The sequence below is a fragment of the Pipistrellus hanaki genome (assembly GCF_964339955.1).
Source record: "Pipistrellus hanaki genome assembly, chromosome: 7".
In the NCBI taxonomy this organism is placed as follows: Eukaryota; Metazoa; Chordata; class Mammalia; order Chiroptera; family Vespertilionidae; genus Pipistrellus; species Pipistrellus hanaki.
In genome coordinates, this window is record NC_140509.1 from 77873062 (window position 1) to 77897350 (window position 24289).

Sequence of the window (24289 nt, forward strand, 5' to 3'; positions counted from 1 at the left end):
TTGGTGTCATTTCTCGAAAACATTGCCTAATCAAGGGCCATGAAGATTTATATTTGTGTTTTCTTCTAAGTTTTATACCTTTAGCACCTTACATTTAAGTTTGATCTACTTTGAATTACTTTTTGTATATGGTGTCAAGTAGGGGTCCAAATTCCTATTTTTGTATATGGATGTTCAATTTCCCAGTAGCATCTTTTGAAAAAATTATTCTTTCCTCAATGAATTATCTTAGAATCCTCATCAAATATGAATTAATCATAAATGTGTGGGTTCATTTCTGCAAAATTAATTTTTTTTTGTTGATCTATATCTTATGCCATTACCACACTGTATTGATTATTGTCACTGTAGTCAGGAAATTTGACGCCTCCAACCCCTCCCCCCCCAATATTGTATCTTTTCAGGATTCCTTGAATTTCCATATAAATTTTATGATCACTTTGTCAATGTCTGCAAAGAAGCCAACTGAGATCTGCATCAAATCTGTAGATCCCTTTAAGGAATGTTGCCATTTTAACAATGTTAAAATTCCTGTCAGTGAACATGGGATGTGTTTTCATTTATTTTAGTAATCTTTCATTTCTTTCAGCAATGTTTTGTAGTTTTCAGGATATAAGATTTTGTACAGCTTTTGTTAAATTTATTCCTAAGTAGTTTTTTTTTATGCTGTTGAAAATGGAATTAGTACTTTCTTAATATATTTTTGTATTCTTCATTGCATGTATATAGACATATGATTGATTTTTAAAGATTGCTTTTTTCCCCCTTCAACCTTGCTGACCTTGTTTATTAGTTGTAATAAATTTTTAGTAAATTCCTTATGATTATTCTATATGGAAGATCATGACATTTGCAAATAGAGATAATTTTACTACTTCTTTTTCCCCTTCCTGGTGCCTATTATTTCTTTTCTTCTTTTTTTTTTTTTTTCCTAATTGCCCTTCCTAGAACCCTAGTATCTCCAATATCTTCCCAGAATCTCCAATAATGTTGAATAGAAGTAGTGAGAATGAACATTTCTGTCTTGTTTCTAATCTTGTTGTGAAAACATTCAGTCTTATACCATTAAGAATGATATTAGCTGATTTTTGTGTATCTGCCCTTCCTAATTTGTTGAATTTTTGTCAAATGCTTTTCCTGCTTCTGTTGAGGTGATCATATGCTTTTTGTCCCTTGTTCTGTAAATATAAGGATATTTGTTGATTTTCAGGTGTTGCACTACTTGGTCATGATATGTAATCCTTTTTATGTATTGCTGAATTTGTTTTGCTAGCATTTTGTTGAGGATATTTGTATCTGTAGTCATAAGAGATATTATGACAGTATTTTTGTAATGTCTATTTTTAATGAGTATGTTACTCTCTAAGCACTGCTGTAGATGCATCCCTTAGTTGTGGTATATTGTATCTTCGCTTTCTTTCATCTCAGTGTTTTCTAATTTTTCTTTTGTCCAGCTATATGTTCATTGCATGAATGCCTCTTTACACTACCTCTGACAAATGGACATTTCACTTTTGCTTTAATAGTTATTTTGAGGGAAAGTTCTCTACTTTGTAAGGTAGCCCGCTCATTTTTAAACATCTCAATGTATCCAGCATGTAAAACTCTACGTGTTGTTCTAGGTCAGTGGTTGGCAAACACATTAGTCAACAGAGCCAAATATCAACAGTACAACGATTGAAATTTCTTTTGTGAGCCGAGAACCGACTCTGCACATGGGCCATGAAGTTTCAATCGCCCTGTACATGCGCGTCCGCACACGGTATTTTGTGGAAGAGCCATACTCAAGGGGCCAAAGAGCAACATGTGGCTCTCGAGCCGCGGTTTGCCGACCACTGTTCCAGGTTATTTCTTTTGAAGTTGCCCCAGTTTAATGCTTCTTCTATAGTATAGTTCTCTAAATATATGAACGTTATTTTTACTTCTCTAAGTCTTTCTTTAGGGCTAATTATACCCCATGCTGTCTTCCTTAAGTTGAAGGTATTCTTAACATGTCCTTCATAATCCATTTATCCTTTTTAAAAAGTATCATTTCTTTTAAAATTTAATGTCTCAAAGTAGACATTAAGTCCTAGAACAGGAATCAGCAACCTCCTATTAAGGGCCAGATACAAATATTTAAGATTTTGAGGACCATTCAATGTTTGTCACAACTACGAAACTCTGATTGTAATATGAAGCCACCACAGACAATATATATATATATATAATAAACATGACTGTGTTAAGCAACAACTGTTTTTACAGAAACAGGTGTCTGCGCCAGATTTTGCCCATAGATCATAATTTGCTGACTCCTGCTGTAGATGTTATCTAACCAGTGCAGAACCTGGTGTGATGATATCATCACTTATGAATGCTATTGCATTAATGGATGTTGAAGGCTATATTAAAATATTCTGAGGGGAAGTTAGATATTATTCTCATATTTGCTCCTCTATAGGTAAGTGTTTTTCCCTCTGGCTTCTTTCACGATTTTTTTCTTCATCTTTCATTTTAATGTTGTTCCTGCTCTGTATTTCCTGAGTTTTCTAGACTTGTGGTTGGTGACTGACATTAATTTGGGGATTATTATTGCTTCAAATATTGCTCTGTTCCTTCTCTTACTTCTGGTATTGCCATTACATAAATTTTATGTATGCTATATCTTTTGTAGTTGTTTTCATAGTTCTTGGATATTCTGTTCTGTTATTTTCACCTTTTTCTCTTTGCTACAGTTTTTAAAGTGTCTATTGACTATCCTTACTCTCAAGATATTTTTTCCTCAGCCATGACCAGTCTACTAATGAGTCCATCAAAGGCATTCTTCATTTCTTTTGTAGAGTTTTTGACCTCTGGAACTTATTTTATTTTTATTTACTATTTCTAAGACTTTCCATCTCTTTGCTTATAATATTAGAGAAAAATTGTCAATATTTAATGTGAGAACCTGGAGTTTTTAATTCTCAGAATTGTCCACACTGAGCCTCTGGCAATTTGAGAATTATGGTTCAGATTTTCCTCTCCCAGTACAGGTTCCCATGGAGGTTTCTGCTCTAGTAAGTTGTGATTCTCTGTCTTTATGTCTTTCCCATTTGGGGGGCAGAGGTTTGTCCTGTGAACTCTTTTCTCTGATGGATCTCAGAATTATTGACTTCTCAGTTTGTTTAGAGTTTACTTGGTGTTAAGATGGAGTAGTAACTTCTAAGCTCCTTAAATGCTGGATCAAAAACCAGATTTTTTCCCCATAACTTTTACATTTTTCCTTTAGGTCTTTAATTCATTATGACTCAATTTTTGTATTACATGTTAAGTATGGATCAAGATTGATTTTTTTCTTTTTTTTCTCTCCTTTTTTTATAAGGCTATCCAATTACTTGTGGAATGGAGTATCTTTTCTCTATTAAATTGCTTTTACTTTTATATACTTGACCATATATGTGTGAGCCTATTTTCGGCCTCTATTCCATTCCATTGTTTTATCTGTTTATATTCTTTCTTCATTACCACTCTGAATTGATTACTCTAGCTTTGTAGTAAATCTATAAATGGGTCATATGAGACTTCCTACTTTATTTTTTTGTTTTCTTCTCCATATAAATTTTACAATCACCTTGTTAATTTCTAGAAAAAGAAAAATCTTGCTAGGATTTTGTTTGGAGTTGTATTGAATCTATAAAGCATTTTGGGGACAGAGAACACTTTGGGGAAAATATCTTAAAATACTGAGATTTTTTAATTCATTCAATAAATACGGGATATCTCTATTAGATTAGGTCATCTTCAGTTTTCTTTAAAAATGTTTGTAGTTTTTGCATATAGGTCTTACACATCATTTTAAAAATCTATATCCAGGTATTTCATATTTTTGGGTGCTATCATAAATCTATTATTTTTAAATTGTAATTTTTAATTTTTTCTAATATATAGACATATGATTAACTTTTGTATATTGACTTGCAAACAGCAACCTTGCTATACTCATTTATTAGTTCTAGCAGCTTTATTATAATTTTTGGACTTTTCTACATAATCTTATGGTCTGTAAATATATTTTTTAAAATTTAGTTTTCTTTTTCAAGAAAAAAGTGTTGAGAGCAAATCTCCTTGCCTTGTTCTGATCTTGGGGTCGAAAGGGTATGGGGTTCTAAGCATTCAATCTTTTATCATTAAGTGTTAGCTGATTTTTTAAAATACCCTTTATCAAATTAAAGGAGTTTCCTCTATTCTTAGTTATCTGAGAATTTTTTTTTTTTATCATGAATGATCGTTGTTGAGTTTTGTCAAGTGTCATTTCCATATCTATTGAGGTGGCCATTTGCTTTTTCTTCCTCAGTTGATGAGGTGAATTGCATTGGTTAATCTTTGAAAATTAGCCTTGCATTCCCATAATAAACCTAACTTAGTTATGATCTATTACCATTTTATCTATTATTTAATTTGCTTTTTTTTTTTTTTTTTTTTTTTTTTGAGGAGTTTTGAATCTATGTTTATGAGGGATACAGGTCTGTAGTTTTCTTTTACTATATCTTTATTTTGGATACCATGATAATGCAGGCTTCATTCCCAACCTGAGTTGGGAAGTTTTTCTTGTTTTTCTACAGTTCTAAAAATTTTGTATAGAATTTATACTATTTCTTCCGTAAATGTTTGGTAGACTTCACCATGATGTCATTGCAGCCTGTAGATTTCTGTATTGCAAGATGTTTAACTGCGGGGGCCTGATCTGGCGGGATCTCCCTTTTTCATGTCCTGCATGGAAAGAGAGATGAACGAACCGGTTCTAAGTGGAGGTGCCCAGGGATTGAGAAATAATAGAAATAAAGAGAGAAGACACAGAGATAGATTTTAAGCTGGGAGTTGGGAGGGCCGCAGAACTTCTCTGCTGGAGAGATAGACTGACAACCTCCTGAGCCATGCAGCACATCTATTTATACTCCAATCCAACAAGGGGTTTCATAGGAAAACAAGGAGCCTGGGAGACCCCAGGTCCCACCCACTCCTTCCTCCTGAACAAACACAAGCCAGGAACTAAGAATATCTCAGCACTCCCAGGGCTGGAGTACAACTGACATGATTCCGTCAATATCCCGGGACCAGTCAACAACAATCTAAAGAATGTCCAGGTGTCTTCCCATTTGGCCCTCTACATTTAACTACATAATCAATTTTCCAAGTAGATATAAGATAATAATGCAAGTTATCTTTTTTTAAGATAAACTGACAGTTTATATGTTTCAAGTATTTTGACAATTTCATTTAAGTTATTAAATTTAGGACATAGATTGTTCATTTTATTTCTGTATTATTAGTTCAATATCTATAGGATCTATAATGGTGTCCTGGCTTTCATTCCTGACACTTGTAGTTTTTATCTTCTGTTTTTTCCTTAATCAGTCTAGCCAGAGGTTTATCAGTTTTTTAGTCAACAGTAGTTATTATAAACTAGGGGCCCTGATGACAGCAACAAGCGCCCTGCCTTGGTCTGGCACCCCTGCTGACCTGTTCCATCATCCCGCTGTGCCTGATGCCACCTTGTTCCACGTTCTGCCTTCTGTTGCCAATGCCTGCCATGTTCTGCATGCGCCCCCTGGTGGTCAGCGCATGCCATAGCGACCGGTTATTCAGTTCTGCTGTTTAATCTATTTGCATATTAGGGTTTTATATATATGTAAATACTCATTTTGTATCATACAGCTTTTAAAGAGCTTTATTTATATTCTTTTTAAGTATTCAAGAAAGAATCTATAAAATATTTTCCATTATTATCCTCTTTTATATGTGGAAAACTTATAAGTTTTCCTTGATATGTTATGAAACTCCCTACTATATGTTAGCCAGAATGACAAATCCAGATTCAAATACAAGTCTAGGTGGCTCCAAAGGCTTTGCTTTGGACCACTCTGCTTTATTGACTGGTTTAAAGGATGAATTAAAATCAGGTAAGACCTCTGAAGGGAATCCTCTGTAACTGGGAGCAAATTTTTCATTTTCATCATTGGACTAATATGCACTGTTCTCTGTCTTTGGGCCATTCTCTATAAACAGTACATAATACAAAACCTCTTGTCATAAAGTCTCTGGAGATCTGTTAGCTCCTTCTAAAAGTTTCGACCACTCAGAGAGGGTACCTACCAAGAAAAGACAAAATTTGAAGACTTCTGGTTGCCACAAAATACTTCCTAATGCCTATTAAAATTTCAGAACATGGGCTATTCCAAGACCTTTTAGTAACAGCCTGAAATAGTTGTTCTGATGCCATCCATTCTTGCTGGAGTACAAATAAAAGCTTTGATTTTATAACCTTCCTGCCCTTTAAAATGTGGGCATTCATTTCCCTTCATAGGACTAAGATATGCTTTTGAAAATAAAAGCTGACACAACCTGCTTGTTTCCTTAGGTCTGACGGTAACTGCTGTAAAAGACTCCGGAGAATGGAATTTGGAGGCTGGGGCATTAGTGCTTGCAGATGCTGGCCTTTGCTGTATCGATGAGTTTAATAGTCTCAAAGAGCATGATAGAACCAGTATCCACGAAGCAATGGAGCAACAAACCATAAGTGTTGCTAAGGCTGGGTAAGTGTTAAATCTGTTTGAATCAGTGAGATTAGTTAATACATGATTATGGAAAATGTGAACCTTATTGAACTATTAAGGTATGGTTGGTCCTCTCAGACACAGTTATCACCCTTCAAAACACATAATAATTTTCCCACGAAGGTGAGTGAGGGAAGTAAAAATTAGATGTTGGAACAAAGAAAGGAAAACTAAAGTGTAAAATGAATGTAAGTTGATTTAATTCATGAATAGCACTTGTGAAGAGCTTTCCATTCAGGCTCCAACCTATTATCTCATTCAATAATTGTGTGTCTACTCTGGGTATATTATTATGTTAAGAATTTTGAAAGATTCCAAAAGACAAAACATAAAGTCTGCTTTCAGTGGTAGTCTCCTTATATGTCTTTCTTTCCCCTAATATATCTTACTAGAAGGTTGATCACAGCACATAGGAAAGTAAAGAATAGTATATATTAGCATAAGATGGAGTGCCTGTTGTGTCTTGAGGAGGCTCGGGGGTTGAGGTATGTGGATCCTTGGCTATACATGACCAATGAGAGAGAAAAATAAGCAGATTCAAATAGAAATCCAGGCCCTGAGGTGGTTATGGGAAACTTATTTGGCTACAAAGGCTGACCCCAAGCAGGCTGCCAGGTCAGCCAGGCAAAGGAGAGAGGCAGAACTGTCTTAGCCTTAATGCTACCATTTAGGTGTGAGGCCAGCTGAGCAGGCAGATATGGCTGCCAGCAGTCTTCAAACAGCAGTGGTTACTTGGGAGCCAGGCAGACACTGGTGTTATAGATTATGTGAGACCTATTTATATACACTCGTAAAAAGGAAAGGGGTTGGGGGCGGTAAAAGCAGGCTATGGTCCAGAGGGAAAAGGTACAAGAAAACTAGACAGAATTATTAGCAGATCTATTCATTTTACTCAATATATATATTCATTCAGTATGTGAATACACTGAGCCGACTGTATGCCAGGCACTGTGTTAGACACTGAGAAGTACCAAGATGAATACTACACTGTCCTTGAAGTGTTTGCTATTTTGTTGGGGAAGATAGACACAAGAGCCTCAAAGTGATAAGCGCATAATAAAAGTGTTATGAGAGAACATACTTTAAAGTAATTAATGCTTCAAAATTACTTGTCAGGGGAAAGCTGAGATAATAGTTTACTAAGTGTTTTCAAGATTACTTTCTCTTCTCATTATGCCTTCATTTAATTAGTACCTTTGCTAGTTGATGGAATCTGTGGTTTATTTTGATACACCTTTTCCAGATGAAACCTGGAACATTTTGAAAGATTCCTAAATAACACTGGCATCAGGGAAAATTGGGACAAATGCTAAGAGTATATTTTAGAAAGGGAGAACATTGGCAGCGCTATATGATAGGCTACGGAATAAATCTTTATAAGTGAAAATATCTTATTAATCACTCCTACTGCCTTTACCCTCTGCAAGTGGGAATTAGTATGACTCTTCTGTGCTGGTCTAAGTTCCAGAAGTAATGCTCTTATAGATAAACAGTTCACTATGACACGAACTGACTGGACAGAGTTGTCATTGCTGTAACTCTTCATGCACTGGGACAATGCTTTTCACACTAATTTTGGTGAAGGGCTAGTTTTAATGCTTTTTTCAGTTCATCACACCAATATTTTTTAAAATACATTTTATTGATTTTTTACAGAAAGGAAGTGAGAGAGAGAGAGAGGGTTAGAAACATCGATGAGAGAGTCTCATCAATCAGCTGCTTCTTGCACACCCCCTACTGGGGATGTGCCCGCAACCAAGGTACATGCCCTTGACCAGAATCGAATCTGGGACCCTTCAGTCCACAGGCCGACGCTCTATCCACTGAGCCAAACCAGTTTTGATCACACCAATATTTTTATAAAATTATTTTTAAAATTAAATTAAAAAGCAAAGACACAAAATGTAAGCCTAAATTCTTCATCCACTTAGGATGGAGAAAACAGTAAGCACATGTTACTCCCATTTTAACAAGAAAAAATCCAACTAGCCAACAAAATCATGTCTTGAACTTTTAAAAGCTGAGTTTCAAGGAAATCAAGGGGACTTAATTCCAGAGTGTGACAAACCCCTCCAAGGACAGGTGAGGCATACAAACTGCCATCTTTGACAGCTCATAAGTGGAAGAAGTGGCTTCTGTAGAAGCAAATAAGGAGAAATAACTAAAATTTATTTTAAATTCCTCCCTTTCTTTGACCAGCTAGGTGAAGGCTTCTGTGCACTAAAAGACGCGCCTTTCACTGAGCCATCCTCCTCAAGCACCACTTCGTTTCCTTTGACATTTTTGAATCCTTGCAATATCGTTTTCAGGATCCCTTTTTTTGTTTTCTCTCTTTCACGTTTCTCAAGTGACTAAAGTCTGATGGATTGTGAAGGACTTATTTGAATTCAATCTTCCTACAGATGTTAATGTGAACCACTGGATCAGAACATCTGGCTGGCCTCCAGGGCTGCAGGGATTCTCAGATTTTTTTAAGTGTGTCATTTCATATATATTGCACAAAGTCATAGAGTTCATTTTTAAAATGGGAACTATGCATTTAATTATTCCATAGAAACTGTTTTTTGAGTAAAGGTTAAACTTTATCCATGTGGTGGGCGTATACCTACAAGGGTATATCATAAGCCTTACACCCACCATTCAGATGTGCAGAAGGCTGGGAGGGAACCAGTCAATGTGGTTTCTGCAGTGTGAAAACTTGTTATGGGTAGTCAGAATAGAAAAAATTCTAACACACTAAGAGTGTTTAGCATGCCTAGAGTCTATTAAAATGTAGTTTAATAGTTGTCATTAACCAAAATATAGGTCTCACTGAATCAGTGCATGTTTGAGAAGACCAATAAATTTGTTGTTCTTTGCTCATATTACTTAAATCTGAAACCATTTTCAAAATTTGGGATTTTTAAGACCTTACATTTGTCCTGGCTGCTTAATGAAATAGAAAAGGAAACCCAGAAGCAAATGCTGCACTATGAGCTTAAAAGGGGTTATTAATACTAGTATTTGGATTTAACCTGTCTCTTTAAACTGCAGATCCGTTCCTGTGCCCGGGGAGTGGCAGCACCAGGCCTCCTTTGAGAGAGCTTTTTGTGATGATGATCTTTAAGACTGGACTGCTGACCTAAATAATGATTTGGGAAAGATAATGGTTCATTCTATGCAAGGTTCTTTTCAGACTTAACTAGGATAGCATCTCATCAAAGACAGGATACAGTAGATTCTTAAATAATAGAGAATATCTCATTATTTCCTAAAGACCTTTAGGAGAAAGTTGGACATTGCAGTTCTATATTTGGTGCTACTAAATTATACTCACACTAGAGGTCAGTGCACCAAATTTGAGTGGGGTCCTTAGGCCTGGCCAGCGATCAGGGCTGATTGGGGCCAGGCCAATCAGAGCCAGGCCAGAGAAGAGGTGACAGTCGCCGGGAAGGAAAGGAACAGACACTGGACACCGCCACCGCCATCGTTGGCGCCCTGCCACTGCTCGGTTCCCCGCCTCCCCCTTTCCTCCTTCCATCCCCACGTGGCAGATGGGCGGCGATGGGCTGATTGGGGCCTGCCAGCCAGGGGGAGGGACAGGGCACAGAAGGTTGGCCGCCGGCCCAAGGAGGGAGCCAGCCCTCAGACCCTCTGGGAAAGGGGCCACGTCTGCCACCACCTACCCCCATCCCCTCCCGACCCTGCCTGGGGACACAAATACTCAGTCCATAACAGCCTCCATCACTTCCTTTTTAAATTGTGGTTAAAAACACGTACCATAAAATTTACCACCCTCATTATTTTTAAGTGTATAGTTAGTTCTGAGGTGTTAAGGGTAGTCATATTGTTGGGCAACCGATCTTCAGAGCTTTTCCATCTGACAAAACTGAAACTCTCTGCCCATGAAACAACAACTTGCCATTGCACCTTTCCCAGTGCCTGGCAACCACCGTGCTACTGTTTATTTCTGTGAACTTGATGGTGGCCTGACCTGACAGTAGCGTAGGTTCTTTTACTGTCACTCCATGGGCCACACTTAGTATGACAGCCCTACTTAACTGTAGGGGGATGGGAAATCTAATCTTGCTCTGTTCCCCGGGAAAGGGAAATAAGGCGTGTGAACACATAGCAGCTACCACCACAGCCAGAGTCCAGTTTGGAAGTGAAGGAATATGGGTGAATAAAGCCCTGAGTGAAGTCGGGAATCACCTGTAAGGGCTGTAATGAGAGACCGTCACAAAAACAAGGGCGCCTTCTGCAGGGCCTGCAGTGCTGACAGGAACGTGTACAACGTTTGGAAACTACAGTATTTAGAAAGGTCACTGCTATGTTTGTAGGAAAGTTAGCCTATGTAGATTAAAAAAAAATGGCACAGTAGTTTTGTGTTTTGTTTTTTTTTTGAGAAACTGGAATGTTTCCACTGCAAATTTACCAGAAAACAAACAAACAAACAAACAAAATGAAAACATATTAGCATGATTAGTTTATATTAATACGTTGAAGCCTGTGAATATAAGATGACCCTGACTTTTAGAAATACTGAATTAAGTAAGGGTTTATTTTTTTTCACTTATTTAGTGCATATTTATTGAGCATTTAATATATGACAATGTGAGGATTATAACAATAACTGACAGTCCTTCAAGGAAGATCACATTTAAATAGGAAAAAAAGTAAGGTAAGTAAATAAATGCCTGAAACATCAGGAAGTACTTACTATGCAGGAAGTACTTAGGATTAGACTGTGCCTTTGTATCTGTGTTTTCAAAAGCCTCATTCAGTTTTGAATGCAGTAATGTTTGTATCACAGGTCTGCAAGCACCAGGCTTACACAGCATTCTGTCTTCCCTTCCCTCAAATGAGCAGAGACCACTCTGTCCCTCTTGGCACCGTCCCCAGGCCCTTTCTGTGCTACAGGCAGCTGCCTGACTTACCACCCCACATGGTTTCCGCTTCCCCTGCCCACCCCTCTACTTCCATGGCTGGCACTTCTGCTCACTGCCCCTCAGGCAGCCATTTTGCTTCACCTAATCCTTCCTTAGCCCCCCTTCCTTAGGCTTACTCTTGTCTTTTTCCCCCCAGTTACCTCAGAAGTAATTCACCACCTCCTTTCTCTCCTTGCTAGTTCATTTCCTTCTAACACCACAAAGTGCTTTAAGATCAGATACCCTACAGATATGCAGGAGTCTCCACAGAAGTTTCTCTCTGCTGATGCTAATCTGATAACCCCCACCTGCTGCGCATGTGCTGTCTGCTGGGCGCTGTGGTGAGCTTCCTCATCTGCCAGCCTTTCTACTGTAACCAGCGGAGGCAGAGACCAGCTTGTACCTTTTTGAATCCTCAGTATCGCTCTTTGCACAAATGGCTTATAAATATTTGTTGACCAGAGAGGAAGAACAATCAATTACTTTCACCTACATTGGAAATCGTTAAGGAATTATTTCATATGCAATTGTATTTCATCTCATTGCCAGCATTGCTGCAATACTCCTTTTTTGTGATAAATGCCAACGGCCTCACTTCCACGTGGATTACGTGCTTTGGTGGGATTCATTTGGAACCACTATTACATTGTTTTTAGGGCAAACTGGGTTCTACCTTTACAAAACCATCTGGGCACATAATTTATAAGATGTGGACTGTCGGTTCAGAATATTTCCTTTTTAGTAACTTTTCTTAAAAGGGATTTAGTTTTCAGTGAGAGGGCCTTATTTGTCTTTCTCTCCTTTAATGGGTGTCTTCTTATGCCACTTACCACACACTAAGATTCTCAAACTCTTCTAGTCTTAGGGCACGAGGTAATTGCTAGAGCCAACTGGAAATAGATCGGGGATTAACAAACGCGGCACATGTCGCTGATGCCACGTGCCGTGACTGCTGAGAGGCAGACATGCCACTATAGTTAAAAACTGTCATCATCAGCAGAGAATTTACAGGGGGAAATGTTACACTTGTTCTTGTCAACGAATATGCTATATTACCTTGAGGACTTTCCCATCATTAGTAAATTTAAAAACAATATATAAGCCGAAACGGGTTTGGTTCAGTGGATAGAGCGTCGGCCTGCAGACTGGAAGGTCCCGGGTTGGATTCCGGTCAAGGGCATGTACCTTGGTTGCGGGCACATCCCCAGTAGGGGGTGTGCAGGAGGCAGCTGATCGATGAGACTCTCTCATTGATGTTTCTAACTCTCTATCCCTCTCTCTTTCTCTCTGTGAAAAATCAATAAAATATATATATTTTTTTTAAATAAATAAAAACAATATCTAAGTTAGGCATACCCATACCTCTCTTGCCACTGCTCCATTTAGGACAAGCATGTCAAACTCAAAAGCTAACATGGGCCAGATAAACAGGGTTTAAGTTATGTGGGCCACAAAAAACAAAAGCTTCCATTTTCATAGAAACATAGGTTTATTTCTATAGAGACATGTTAAATACAAAGAGCTGACATAAATGAGTAATCATTAACATAAAATAATACATTTTAATAAAAATTAATATTTTTTTCTTGAATATTAACTTACCAGACACTGAATAACTGCACAAAGTAATAAGCATAATGCAAATAAACCGATTTTTCACACCAAACAAGTCAATCCAAGACTAATGACGTGGCCATTGGCTGCTAAAATATTCGCTGCTAGTATTAGTGGAGAGAAATGGTGCGCCTGTGTAAAAGGCGTGCAAGGGAAATTAATGCAACCCGATTATAGTAATCAGTCATTAGCGAACGTTGTAGCTCACTATTAATAATTATGTATAAAGGATATTGTAAAAATTAAGTTACGAGTTTTTTATTAAGATGTTTCTTACATACCGTTATATTGGCTGGGCTGCAAAAATATTTGTTGTGAACCGCATGTGGCCCATGGGCTGCGAGTTTGGCATGCCTGATTTAGGACTTCGTGCCCCATTGTCCTTGTCTCCTCACTGTGTCCATCCAAGGTCCTCCCTATCTAACCCACCCACCAATCCCAGGCCCCTTCCTTTTGCTGTTACTCCTCAAAAACGACGCTAAACAGCCTTTATTTTTCCTCATTTCCCCTGCTCCTCTCCTCCCTGTCTTCATCCCTCTCTCCATCTCTCTATTTCTGTTTTTTGTTTCTTTCACTTTTAGAAAAATCAAAACAAAGTGACACAAAGTTTTTGCTTCAACTAACTCACAATTCTACAAAATCCCTCTCACCCTCTACCTTCACCCTCTCCATGAATATATTGTATATATATATTCTCCACCTAAAAAGTCCACATCATGAAGGGTCCTGTACAAAAGCTACTTTGTAATGTTCTTCTGATCATCACTTCCGTCCACATGGATGAATAGATATCATCTTTATTTCTCCTGGGACAGTTATACTTCTAGAACTTACCGTATTCTTCTTTATCTTACCATTATAGCTAGTAGATTGCCAGCTCCTTAAGACAGTATCCATGTTTAATTTACTTTGTATGGCTCTTAGCATCCAGCAGAAGGTGTGCTCATAGCAGTGTTTTAAGAAATGTTTATGAGCATTTGTTTCTCTACAAGGTAGGCTAGTGTAAATACACTGTGCTGAACTTGGTGTTTGTGATACATCCTTGTATCATTCCACATTCTCTTTCATATGAGTTTCTCTAGATGTTCAAGATGCAAGAGCAGCCCCTCTCATTAACAAGTTTAATCTTGCTTTTTATTTAAATCTCAACAGTCAGTGAATTGTACCCTCTCTCTTGGTAGCCTCGTGTGCAAGCTGAACACAAGGACCACCATCCTGGCAGCAACTAACCCGAAAGGCCAGTACGACCCGCAGGAGTCCGTGTCTGTGAACATCGCCCTTGGCAGCCCACTCTTAAGCCGATTTGACTTGATCCTGGTTTTGCTTGATACCAAGAATGAAGACTGGGATCGTATAATTTCCTCTTTTATCTTAGAAAACAAAGGTATGTGAAGACAAACAAATTATTGACAAAGGAAAAATGTAGACACGGCCAAATGAAATTCTCTTCGAAGAAAATTAAATAAATACCCAAGGTGCCCTACTAATGGGTAACAGAGAGATGCTTGGACTGACAGCAGGGAGAGGACCAGTTAGTGAGGCAGAATAATGAGCAGGAGGTACCGGGCCCTTCTCTGTCTGCCACTGATGAGATTATGGTTGTGAATAGTGGTCGAAATTCCCATCGAACAAGCGCCTAAAGGAACAATTTGCATATTGGGCTTTTATTATGTAGGATACTATAGTGTAGAACAGAATTATTCAGAATTAACCCGTTTATTAATCTTAGATCCTAAGACTGTTTGTTCTAGAACTGCTAGTACTATATACTGTGCAGAAACAGGTCTAGATTTCAATGGCCACAAAACCTAAAGCTAATCTTTTTAAAAAGTATAAGACCTTGGCTGGTGTGGCTCAGTTGCTTGGAGCATTATCCCATACACTAAAAGGTGCTGGGTTCGATTTCTGCTCAGGGCACATACCCAGGCTGCATATTCAATCCCTGATCAGGGTGTGTGCAGGAGGCAACCAATCAATATTTCTCATATTGATGATATTCTCTCTCTCTCTCTCTCTCTCTCTCCCTCCCTCCCTCCCTCCCTCTCCTCTCCCCACTTCCTCTCTCTAAAAAAAAAAAAAAAAAATGTCATATTTGAGGGGATGATTGGGAAGGCCAGCATGCCTTAAGCTGGAAACTCTATTTAAAAAAATAAAGAGTATAAGAACTTACCAAAGCCCTTAAAATGAGATATTTGCCTGTTCTTAGAAATTGCTGACCAACACCTAATATGTGCAGGTTACCCAAGCAAATCCGAGAAGCTGTGGAGCATGGAAAAGATGAAAACCTACTTCAGCCTCATTAGGACCCTTCAGCCCTCGCTGTCTGACGTGGGCAATCAGGTCCTCCTCCGGTACTACCAGATGCAGAGGCAGAGCGACTCCCGGAACGCGGCCCGCACCACCATCCGCCTGCTGGAGAGCTTGATACGATTAGCAGAAGGTTTATTTCGTTCAGCAAATGAATTTTTAGTGGGTACCTACTATGTACAAGGAATGGGGGTTGACACCATGAGCTCAAAGATGAATACTCCCTGCTCTAAGGCGCTCACAGGTGCTTATTAAAGTGAAGGCTCTGAGCTATGAAACCTCCGCTCTTCCAGGACATTTATGGGTGTTGAGTGAAATGTCGTGTCATGAAGAAAGAGGAATCTTTTGTGATAGCTCAGGCTTCCTGATAGCTCCTATAACTTGTTAGGAGGTCTTATTCACCGAGGTTTCTTTCTCAGGGGAAGTCTGCTAGCATTTTGGGTGAGACGCTGCCTTGTTTGGAATTGTTTTCTATGTGGCACCCAGCACTCACATAATGACACTAAAGTAATAATGCCAGGCCCTAGCCCATCCTGAAGGCGTGAGAGACATGCTGACTTGCAGCTACCATGCATCTGGAGATGTTTTCTTTTAACATTGGCTTTTACAGTTAGCCCTTGTGTTAATAAATCAAAAAAATTTAACATGAACTGACTGCACCATGTGCTAACTTAATGTAAGCTTAATAAAAAGTTCTATAAAATGGATGCACTTTAAAGAAGTAAAGATTTATAGCTAATATTAGAGCAAGAAATACATAAATTTTATGCTCGTGAGTTTGGTAGTTTTGAAAAGCTCACAGATAAAAAAAATTGCCAGAGATGAGAAATGAGTTTAATTTTGTGTGTTTCTATAATAGACTAGAAAATGATGATTAAAAGTTATAGAATATTAAGCATATGCTTAGGTAGCCCCTTTCTTTGCTGAGTATTTTCATATAAATACACAGAGTTGCCATGGGCTGTGCAGAAGGATGTGCCCCTTTATTACAGGAACAGCCTTAAAGCGAGTTGAACTTAGACTTTTGTGCTTGTTCTGTGAAAAGTTAATTTGCTATTAATAGCTCATTCATAACATACACATTTTTGGAAGAGGATCAGGTAGAGTACTACATTTATCACCTCAGATATTTATTTTAACCATTTCTGTCTTTATGATTTAAACTGTCCCTTATTTTCTCAGCTCATGCTCGCCTGATGTTTCGTGACACAGCGACTCTGGAAGATGCTATTACAGTGGTGTCAGTCATGGAGTCCTCAATGCAGGTAAGGACATTGGGTGCATGCCGAAACCGGTTTGGCTCAGTGGATAGAGTGTCGGCCTGTGGACTGAAAGGTCCCAGGTTCGATTCCAGTCAAGGGCATGTACCTTGGTTATGGGCACATCCCCATTTGGGGGTGTGCAAGAGGCAGCTGAGCGATATTTCTCTCTCACCGATGTTTCTAACTCTCTCTCCTTCTCCCTTCCTCTCTGTGAAAAATCAATAAAATATTTTTAAAAAAGGACATTGGGTACTAATATCTGAACTGTAATTACAAGCATCAAATAAAAGTTTGTAGCATATCAGGAGTTATTATTTAAACGATTACATTCTAGACCTAATAATTTCTAGAAATATATCCAAAGGAAAAAAAAAAAGGAAAAATATTGTCCTGGAAGCATTCTCTGCCTCAGTATAATTGCTTTTCCCATCGGTGTAAAGTGGTGGGTCTCAATCCATCTTCTCCTTGACATACCTGAGCGACGGTCATGGTCTTACTAGTGAGAGCGTGGCTTCGCAGAGCAATGCTTGCCAGCAAGAACCGGGGAGAAGATTATTGAAATTGGAAAATGCCCGGGTGATTCTCATTTCAAGGTGGGAGTGTGGAGGGCTGGGCTTCGCCATCTGGGACCCATGGTGCCTGGTGGACTTCTCTGCAGGCCGGTGGTGACTCCCTGCTGTTCTCCATTCCTCACCCGCAGGGAGGCGCACTGCTGGGAGGCGTGAACGCACTCCACACTTCCTTTCCTGACAACCCTCTGGAGCAGTACCGGAGGCAGTGTGAACTCATCCTGGAAAAGCTGGAGCTACACGACCTCCTGAGCGAAGAGCTAAGAAGACTTGAAAGGTGAGGAAAGAAAACCAAGAAAGGCATTTGATGAGAAAACTTTACTTGGCATTTAGTGAAACAAAGGAAGTTACATTAAGTGAAAGTCTGCCTGTGCTATCTGCAGGGGCTTGTTTCAGTTATCTATCGCTTATAATCAGCTACCCCAAAACTCGGTGGCTTAAAAAAAGAAATCACCCCCATTATAGTGCTCACTTTCCTAGGAGACAGAATTCCAGGAGTCTCACAGGGATGGCTCATCTCTAATCAACATAGCATCAGCTGGAATTACTCATACACCTGCATTTAACTGGGAGCTCAGCCGGTTTGGGATCATCCAAGATGCTTCCGTCTCATGTCTGATGTCTTCCCTGGGTGGCACAAATGGCCGGGGCTGTTGGACTCGCTCTGCTGTAGGGTAGTCAGGATTCTGCCGTGGTAGCTTAGGACTCCAGGATAGCAAGAGCCTGAGCTGCCAGGCATCCTACAGGCTGGGCCAGGACAGAAGCAGAATCATTTCTGCCACGTGCTGTAGGTTAGAGCAAGTCACAAGGTCACCCCACAGGCAGAGTGAAAGGAAATAGACACCACTGGGTGATGGGAGGGGTGGCACAGGCATATGGGAACAGAGGAACGATGGAATGATGGCTGCCATCTTTAGAGATCACCTTCCAAAGCTACATCTTCTTGACTTGCTGGTTTGGTGATTCTCATGGAGAACGCTTACTGGTTGGTTGCTATATGTGTGTTGAAAACTAAATAAATTTACTCTGTGCAGTTAAATGGATAGCACTGGGTCTCAATTACATGAGAAGCAGTAAGGTAAGCTACCTATGTTCACACCAAATATGCACAGCTGCTGCTAGTGAGTGGGCTCTATCACGTTTGCTTTCACCACTTCTTCCTCTTCTCTTTCGTTGGCTCCCTGTACAAACTAGAGCAACAAGCTGCTGCAACTGCCGTTAAGAAGGAGGAAGTTAGAGTCCAGGAGCCATCTGTCCTAGGCCAGACACAAACAAAATGCCTACTTGGCCTTCCCAACTTTCCTCATCAGGAGAGGACACGTGCAAGGGAGTTTATATAAAGAATCTCTGTGTTTATTAATATTTTAATTTTATTCTTACTGTTTCTAAACATAATAAATATTTTATATTAGTCCTAACCCTGGTGAAAGAAATTCGCGGTAGAAGACTGAGGCGCAGAATTGATTTACGTAGGCCAGCCTAAGTTAGTACTGGGCAAGTTAGAGATAGAGATAACTGCCGAGACCGATTTGGCTCAGTGGATAGAGCATCGGCCTGCGAATTGAAAGGTCCCAGGTTCAATTCCGGCACAGGGCATGTGTCTTGGTTGAGGGCACATCCCCAAGTAGGCGGGGGGGGGGGTGGGACTGTGTGCAGGAGGCAGCTGATCGATGATTTTCTCTCATCGATGTTTCTGACTATCTCCCTTCTTCCCTGTAAAAAATCAATTAAAAATATATTTTAAAAAATAAAAATAAAAGACACAGTTTAAAAAAAAAAATAGAGCTAACTATACTGACCTCCACCTGGTTCCTCAGCAGTTTTCCTTTCCTGCATGCCCAAATCCATGACTTTTAACAATTTACATAGCTAATAGACTTTAAAAAATCCTCAGTGAAAATCAAGTATTTTATTTTAAAGAGGGAGGTCATCCTACTGGTTCTGGAACATCCAAACAACCCAGGAATGACAACAGCAATGTCTCAAACTCTCGTTTCTAAGGACTTGTTAAAATGTGGACGTATGGGAAGGAACATGCATCACCTGAAGAATTTGAAACAACCTGGGCATGTGCCCTGTCTGGGAATTGAACCATGACCTCATAGTTCATAGGTCAACACTCAACCAACCGGATAGAGCTACTTTCTTGATCAGCAATAAGCTACTGTGCAAATAACTAGCAGTCTGTTTTGTAGTTACACATATAACATGATAGATAAGACTGAGCATTTTTATACTGACCTTCAAACTATCTTAAATGAATTAAGTGGACTGTCAGACAGAAGGGAAATGTAGGCAAACTCAGCACTTCATTTTTTTAATTTTAAGGTTAAATTAGAATGATTATCAGATCACTTAATCTCTATTTTTTTAAAATATGTATTTATTGATTTCAGAGAAGAAGGAAGAGGGAGAGAGGGATAGAAACATCAATGATGGGGCAGAATCATTGATCAGCTGCCTCCTGCATGCCCCCTACTGGGGATTGAGCCCGCAATCCGAGCATGTGCCCTTGACTGGAATTGAACCTGAGACCTTCCATTCCGCACTCCAACGCTCTATCCACTGAGTCAAACCAGCTAGGGCCTTAATCTCTATTTTGATGAAACTGGGTAATTGCCTTTTGCTGGTTTTAGAGACAGTATTTGGTATTAACCTGGAATAATGTTGGACTTATCCCTTTAGGTGGCATCTCAGACACTAAAGAAATGAAAAGGGTAAAGCAAATATCCTTCCCTTCAATACATGTTTCCTTATTTCTGCTACAGGCTGCAGGATCAGAGTGTGTCCCAGTCCCAGCCGAGGACAGCGGAGGCGGAGACTGCTCCAGGGTCCTGGGGACGTGACCCCGGGGGAGAGCCCACATTCAGAACGTCAACACAGCAGGAAGCGAATCGTGGTGTCCCTCCCTCCCCCATCGGAGGCAGTCCCCCGGGAAGCCCACCTCTCGACCCCGCGCCCCACCCGGGGCCGACCAGCTCAGCACGGAGAGAAGATCCAGCCCAGCCCGACAGCAGAGATGCCGGTTTGGATTGGTTCGACTCCCTGACAACTCATCAGATTGAACGGAAAAACACTGCTTCTGTGTCTCCTGGTCCCAGAACAGCGGAGGGGAAAGTGGCTTTGAAAAACTCCAACAGCACATCTCAGGGCAGGAAAGGGAGTGAGCCAGGCCAAAGGAGCCAATTGGAAACTGGACTGCGTCCAGCACCGGCAGAGACAGGAGCTCCATTGAGGCCGGAGAGAGCTGAGGGTGAAAAGGGAAAAAAAGCAGCAGTAGTTTCTGAAACAGCGAGAACTGCTGAGGAGCCAGGCTCCATGCTGACTCATCACGTCCCCAGGAAGCTGCACCGGCTGCGCAGGGAGAGGGCCCAGGAGCTGTACAGCCACCCCGCCCGGGCGCCTCCACAGCCCACAGGCCCTCCTCATCCTCCCTCCGTCCCGGTACGGGGCCCAGAGAGGAAGCGGCAGAAGGCCCTCTCTTGGGTGAAAGAGCCGGAACCTGAAAGTGTTGAGAGTTCGGGCGCCCCTGTGGCCAGACTAGCAAAATTTACTTTCAAACACAAGTCAAAGCTGATCCACTCCCCTGAGGACCACGGCCCTGTGTCTCCTGGCAGAACTGACATAGCGGTTCGGAGTCCGAAAACCTCCCAGCGTGGATCGAGAGGAGCAGCAGCGCTGTCGGTGAAGGGCCCAGAAGCGTTGACCTCTGCCTCGGGGAGTGGAGGCTCCGCTCTGCTGCAGGGGAGGGCGCCGGGGGCGTCACAGCCGTCATCAGGGGAAGACGGATCAGGAGTGGGGAGGGCACGTGGCCCTGGAGAGAGAGAGACTCGGCCTGAATTTGAGCTCGGGAACCAGACTGGGCATTTGCATCTCACTGGTGAGAGAGACAGAAAGGAAGGGCTTCCGTGCAGCAATAGAAGCAGCAAGGTTCATGCTTGCACGTTAGCCAAGTTGGCCAACTTCTCCTTCACTTCCTCCCCTGAATCCAAATCCGCGTCCCTGCCTCCTCCTGAGAGTCAGAACTCGGGCGAGAGAGGCCCAAGCCCGCCTCCCTCCACCGTAGCTACAATGCTTGGCAGGAAAAGGAAAACTTTCCAGTTGGGGGGGTCCCCCGAGAAACCCAGTCTTTCCAAAAAGTCTCTCTTTACTTTACCAGAACTAGAGGACGAAGCATTGGATTTTGATTGGGATGAAGAAATGAGAAAAAAGCCGTAATCATGAAAAGCTTGCTGGTCAAATTTCATCTTTCCCAACTCGACACAGCACCTTTGGGATACCTTCACGGTATTTATATATGTACAGACTACTGGCCATATTGAGTGCCATTCTAAATACCAGCTCCCCACGCACATTTTGTCATTTCAGGTTTATCTTCATGATTCATCAAGTTGTTTAATCATTCTAGGTCTATGGGACACCAGCCCTTGGATCAAATTAATTGATATTGTGCGCCATTTTGCAGAATGGAATACTTGCATTCCCAAAGATGTTTGTTTGCTTTGTTTTTAAGGGCGGGTCTCCCCAGGATTCCTTCTTTCATTCACTCAGGAACAGATGTCAGGATAGTAGCACTCAGAGCTAACAAGATAGATGAACTCTTCTATTTTTTCCTTTTTTAACCCCATGATGTACCAAGTGTGGTGAAAATTTATTATGATTTGACAAAATTGTACAATTTTTCTAATACTGTTTTTGTGTTTATTGTGTGTAAGATTAAAGGTGACTAATGCTTTTCTTTCTTTGAGAGGCACCTCACAGTTCCATGGTATTCCTAAGAATCTGGCAACTGGTCCAATAGTAGCTCTCTGAAGTAGTGGCCTTTGAGTTTGTCTTCCTTCAGCCAGTATTTTGTGCTTCAGATTATTTTTATCATTTGGGGACTTCCCTTCAACACAACTTCAGTCTTGTCGTTGGAAGGAAAGAGACAAGTTGTCTCAATCACATATCATGGCATCTACCCAAATAGTTAATATGGAAATGTGATTCCTACTATTGTGACTCATTTGTCTTCAAAACCAAACAAATGTGACTCTATTTGGTAGTAATAGACAACTCAAGCTGTGTCTTATGTCCTTTAAAATCACTCTTTCTTTGGATTCTAGCAGAGACTCTTAGGAATTTACAATTGAAGAATTTATCTTCTGAAATATGAATTTGTAAAAAAAAAAAAAAAAAAAAAAAAAAAAGATTCTTTCATTGAGGGATTTTTAGACATAAGTAGTGATTTAAAATTTTTTGTTGCACATTCTAGTAAACCTATTCTAAAACATCAAGTCTATGGTTTTGAACATTTCTTTATTATTTCTGGGATTAATAACCTCATAGTTAGTATGAGTCTTAGTGCAATATATTCCTAACGTTTCAATATTAATAATTTCCTGGGTTTTAGTATTTTTACTAGAACTTAAGGGAAAAAGGGAAGGATTTGGGTTATTGACTGACTAGTTGATTCTTGATCTGGACTTGTTCTGATTATGTATGTATACAAGGGTAATTCAGTTAAACCTGAGCCCACAGTGTGGGGCTGGCTGTTTTGTTTTGCTTTATTTATGGTAAACTTTTTAAATACCTTTATTAAAAAATTTTTGTCTTTGAAACTTGGTGTCTTTTGCAGTAATGATGTATTAAGCTTTACATAGATGATAACACCTAACCTCTTGGCTTATCGTTTAGGGTATTTGATCTGTTCTTTTTTGTCATTTAAAATGATTGTATTCCTGCCTGGCCAGTGTTGCTCAGTGGTTGAGTGTTGACCTATGAAACAGGAGGTCATGGTTCGATTCCCAGTGAGGGCACATACCTGGATTGCGGGCTCGATCCCCAATGGGGGGTGTTCAGGAGACAGCCAATCAATGTTTCTCATCAATGATGTTTCTATGTCTCTCTCCTCCTCCCTTATTCTTTAAAATCAATAGAAATAAATTTACAAAAAAATAAAGAAAAAGAAAGAAAATTATGTATTCTTTATCAGGAATCTTGATGCTAGAGCTTTTTACTTGTACTCAGCATACATCCTATTTGTGCTAATGAAGCCATATTTTTTATTTTAGTAATTTCTGATAGGAACATTTGGCCAAGTTACAGGTTCTTCAGTGCTTACCCAGATGAAAATAACTATATATGTAAATATTATAAATAGACATCATTATTAGAAGTAATTAAATATTCAGTGTGAACACTCCCCCATTTGCTAAACAATTAAACTTGTATCACAGCCTGCTTTTGTGTTACGACTACCTTGCTGTGCTTGTATTTGATGCTCAAAGTCTCACAACTGGGTCAGTAGCAAGTCCTTTATGCTGATACTAGTGTTCCTTCTTGACTGACATCGCTAAGAGCATCCATGCTATCTAAAAATAGCAGCATGTCCTAGACCCAGTTTGATGTTCTTCCCTGCCTCGAATCATAGAATCAAGGCACTGTGTTTCCTTTAGAATCAATGGTGTTAGAGGCCAACTGAGTGATTTCACAACTGAGACTTTCTCTTACATGGTGTTCAGCATTGTACCAACATAGCGCATAGGTGTCTCGGGAAATATGTACAGTCTCGGAAATCAGATAAAGGAAAGTGTGAAAATAACCTTTAATTCTGAATCAACATATCCAAATATTTTTATTTTGGGCCAGTGGACTCCTTGAAAACATTTGAATAATGTAAAATTATTTAAGCACAATAAAAGCTGTACCTAATTTTCTTTGTGAGAGAACGAAACCAGATATTTAATTCTGTTACAACTACATAAAAGAATTGAGTTTGCCTATACTGTAAAAGATATACTCTTCAGGGTGTATGTGATATTCTATAATTTATAACAGGGATTCCACTGTAATTTTTAGTGTTTCTTTAAAATATAGACAAAACAAGTGTATTATTTTGGTATCTTTAACTCTGGGTGAATTCAACCAAACTTTAAACTTTTTCTGAAGGAATACCAAAACTTTAGTAATAGAGATCTATTCTTAGTTGACAAATTTCAATTCCAACAAACCTACGTATTTTTTATGTGTGTATTGGTTTCTGTGCCTTTCCCAAATGCTAACCCTGCCTAGCT

The 24289-nt window shown here is 39.8% G+C and overlaps 1 protein-coding gene across 3 annotated transcripts in view; it reads left to right on the plus strand.

Moving 5' to 3' along the window:
• MCM9 (minichromosome maintenance 9 homologous recombination repair factor) overlaps positions 1-24073 on the plus strand; it is a 58427-nt gene extending 34354 nt beyond the window's left edge. For 2 of the 3 annotated variants that reach the window (XM_084890581.1, XM_084890580.1), the window contains 6 exons: positions 6380-6554; positions 14278-14480; positions 15333-15536; positions 16586-16668; positions 17366-17511; positions 20003-24073. In XM_084890581.1, the coding sequence (XP_084746707.1) occupies positions 6380-6554; positions 14278-14480; positions 15333-15536; positions 16586-16668; positions 17366-17511; positions 20003-21452 (2261 nt within the window). In that variant the 3' untranslated portion in view covers positions 21453-24073. Of the gene's footprint in view, positions 1-6379; positions 6555-14277; positions 14481-15332; positions 15566-16585; positions 16669-17365; positions 17512-20002 lie in introns of all 3 variants that reach the window. The other variant, XR_014795588.1, reaches the window with a different exon arrangement.
• Positions 24074-24289: the final 216 nt, after the last annotated feature.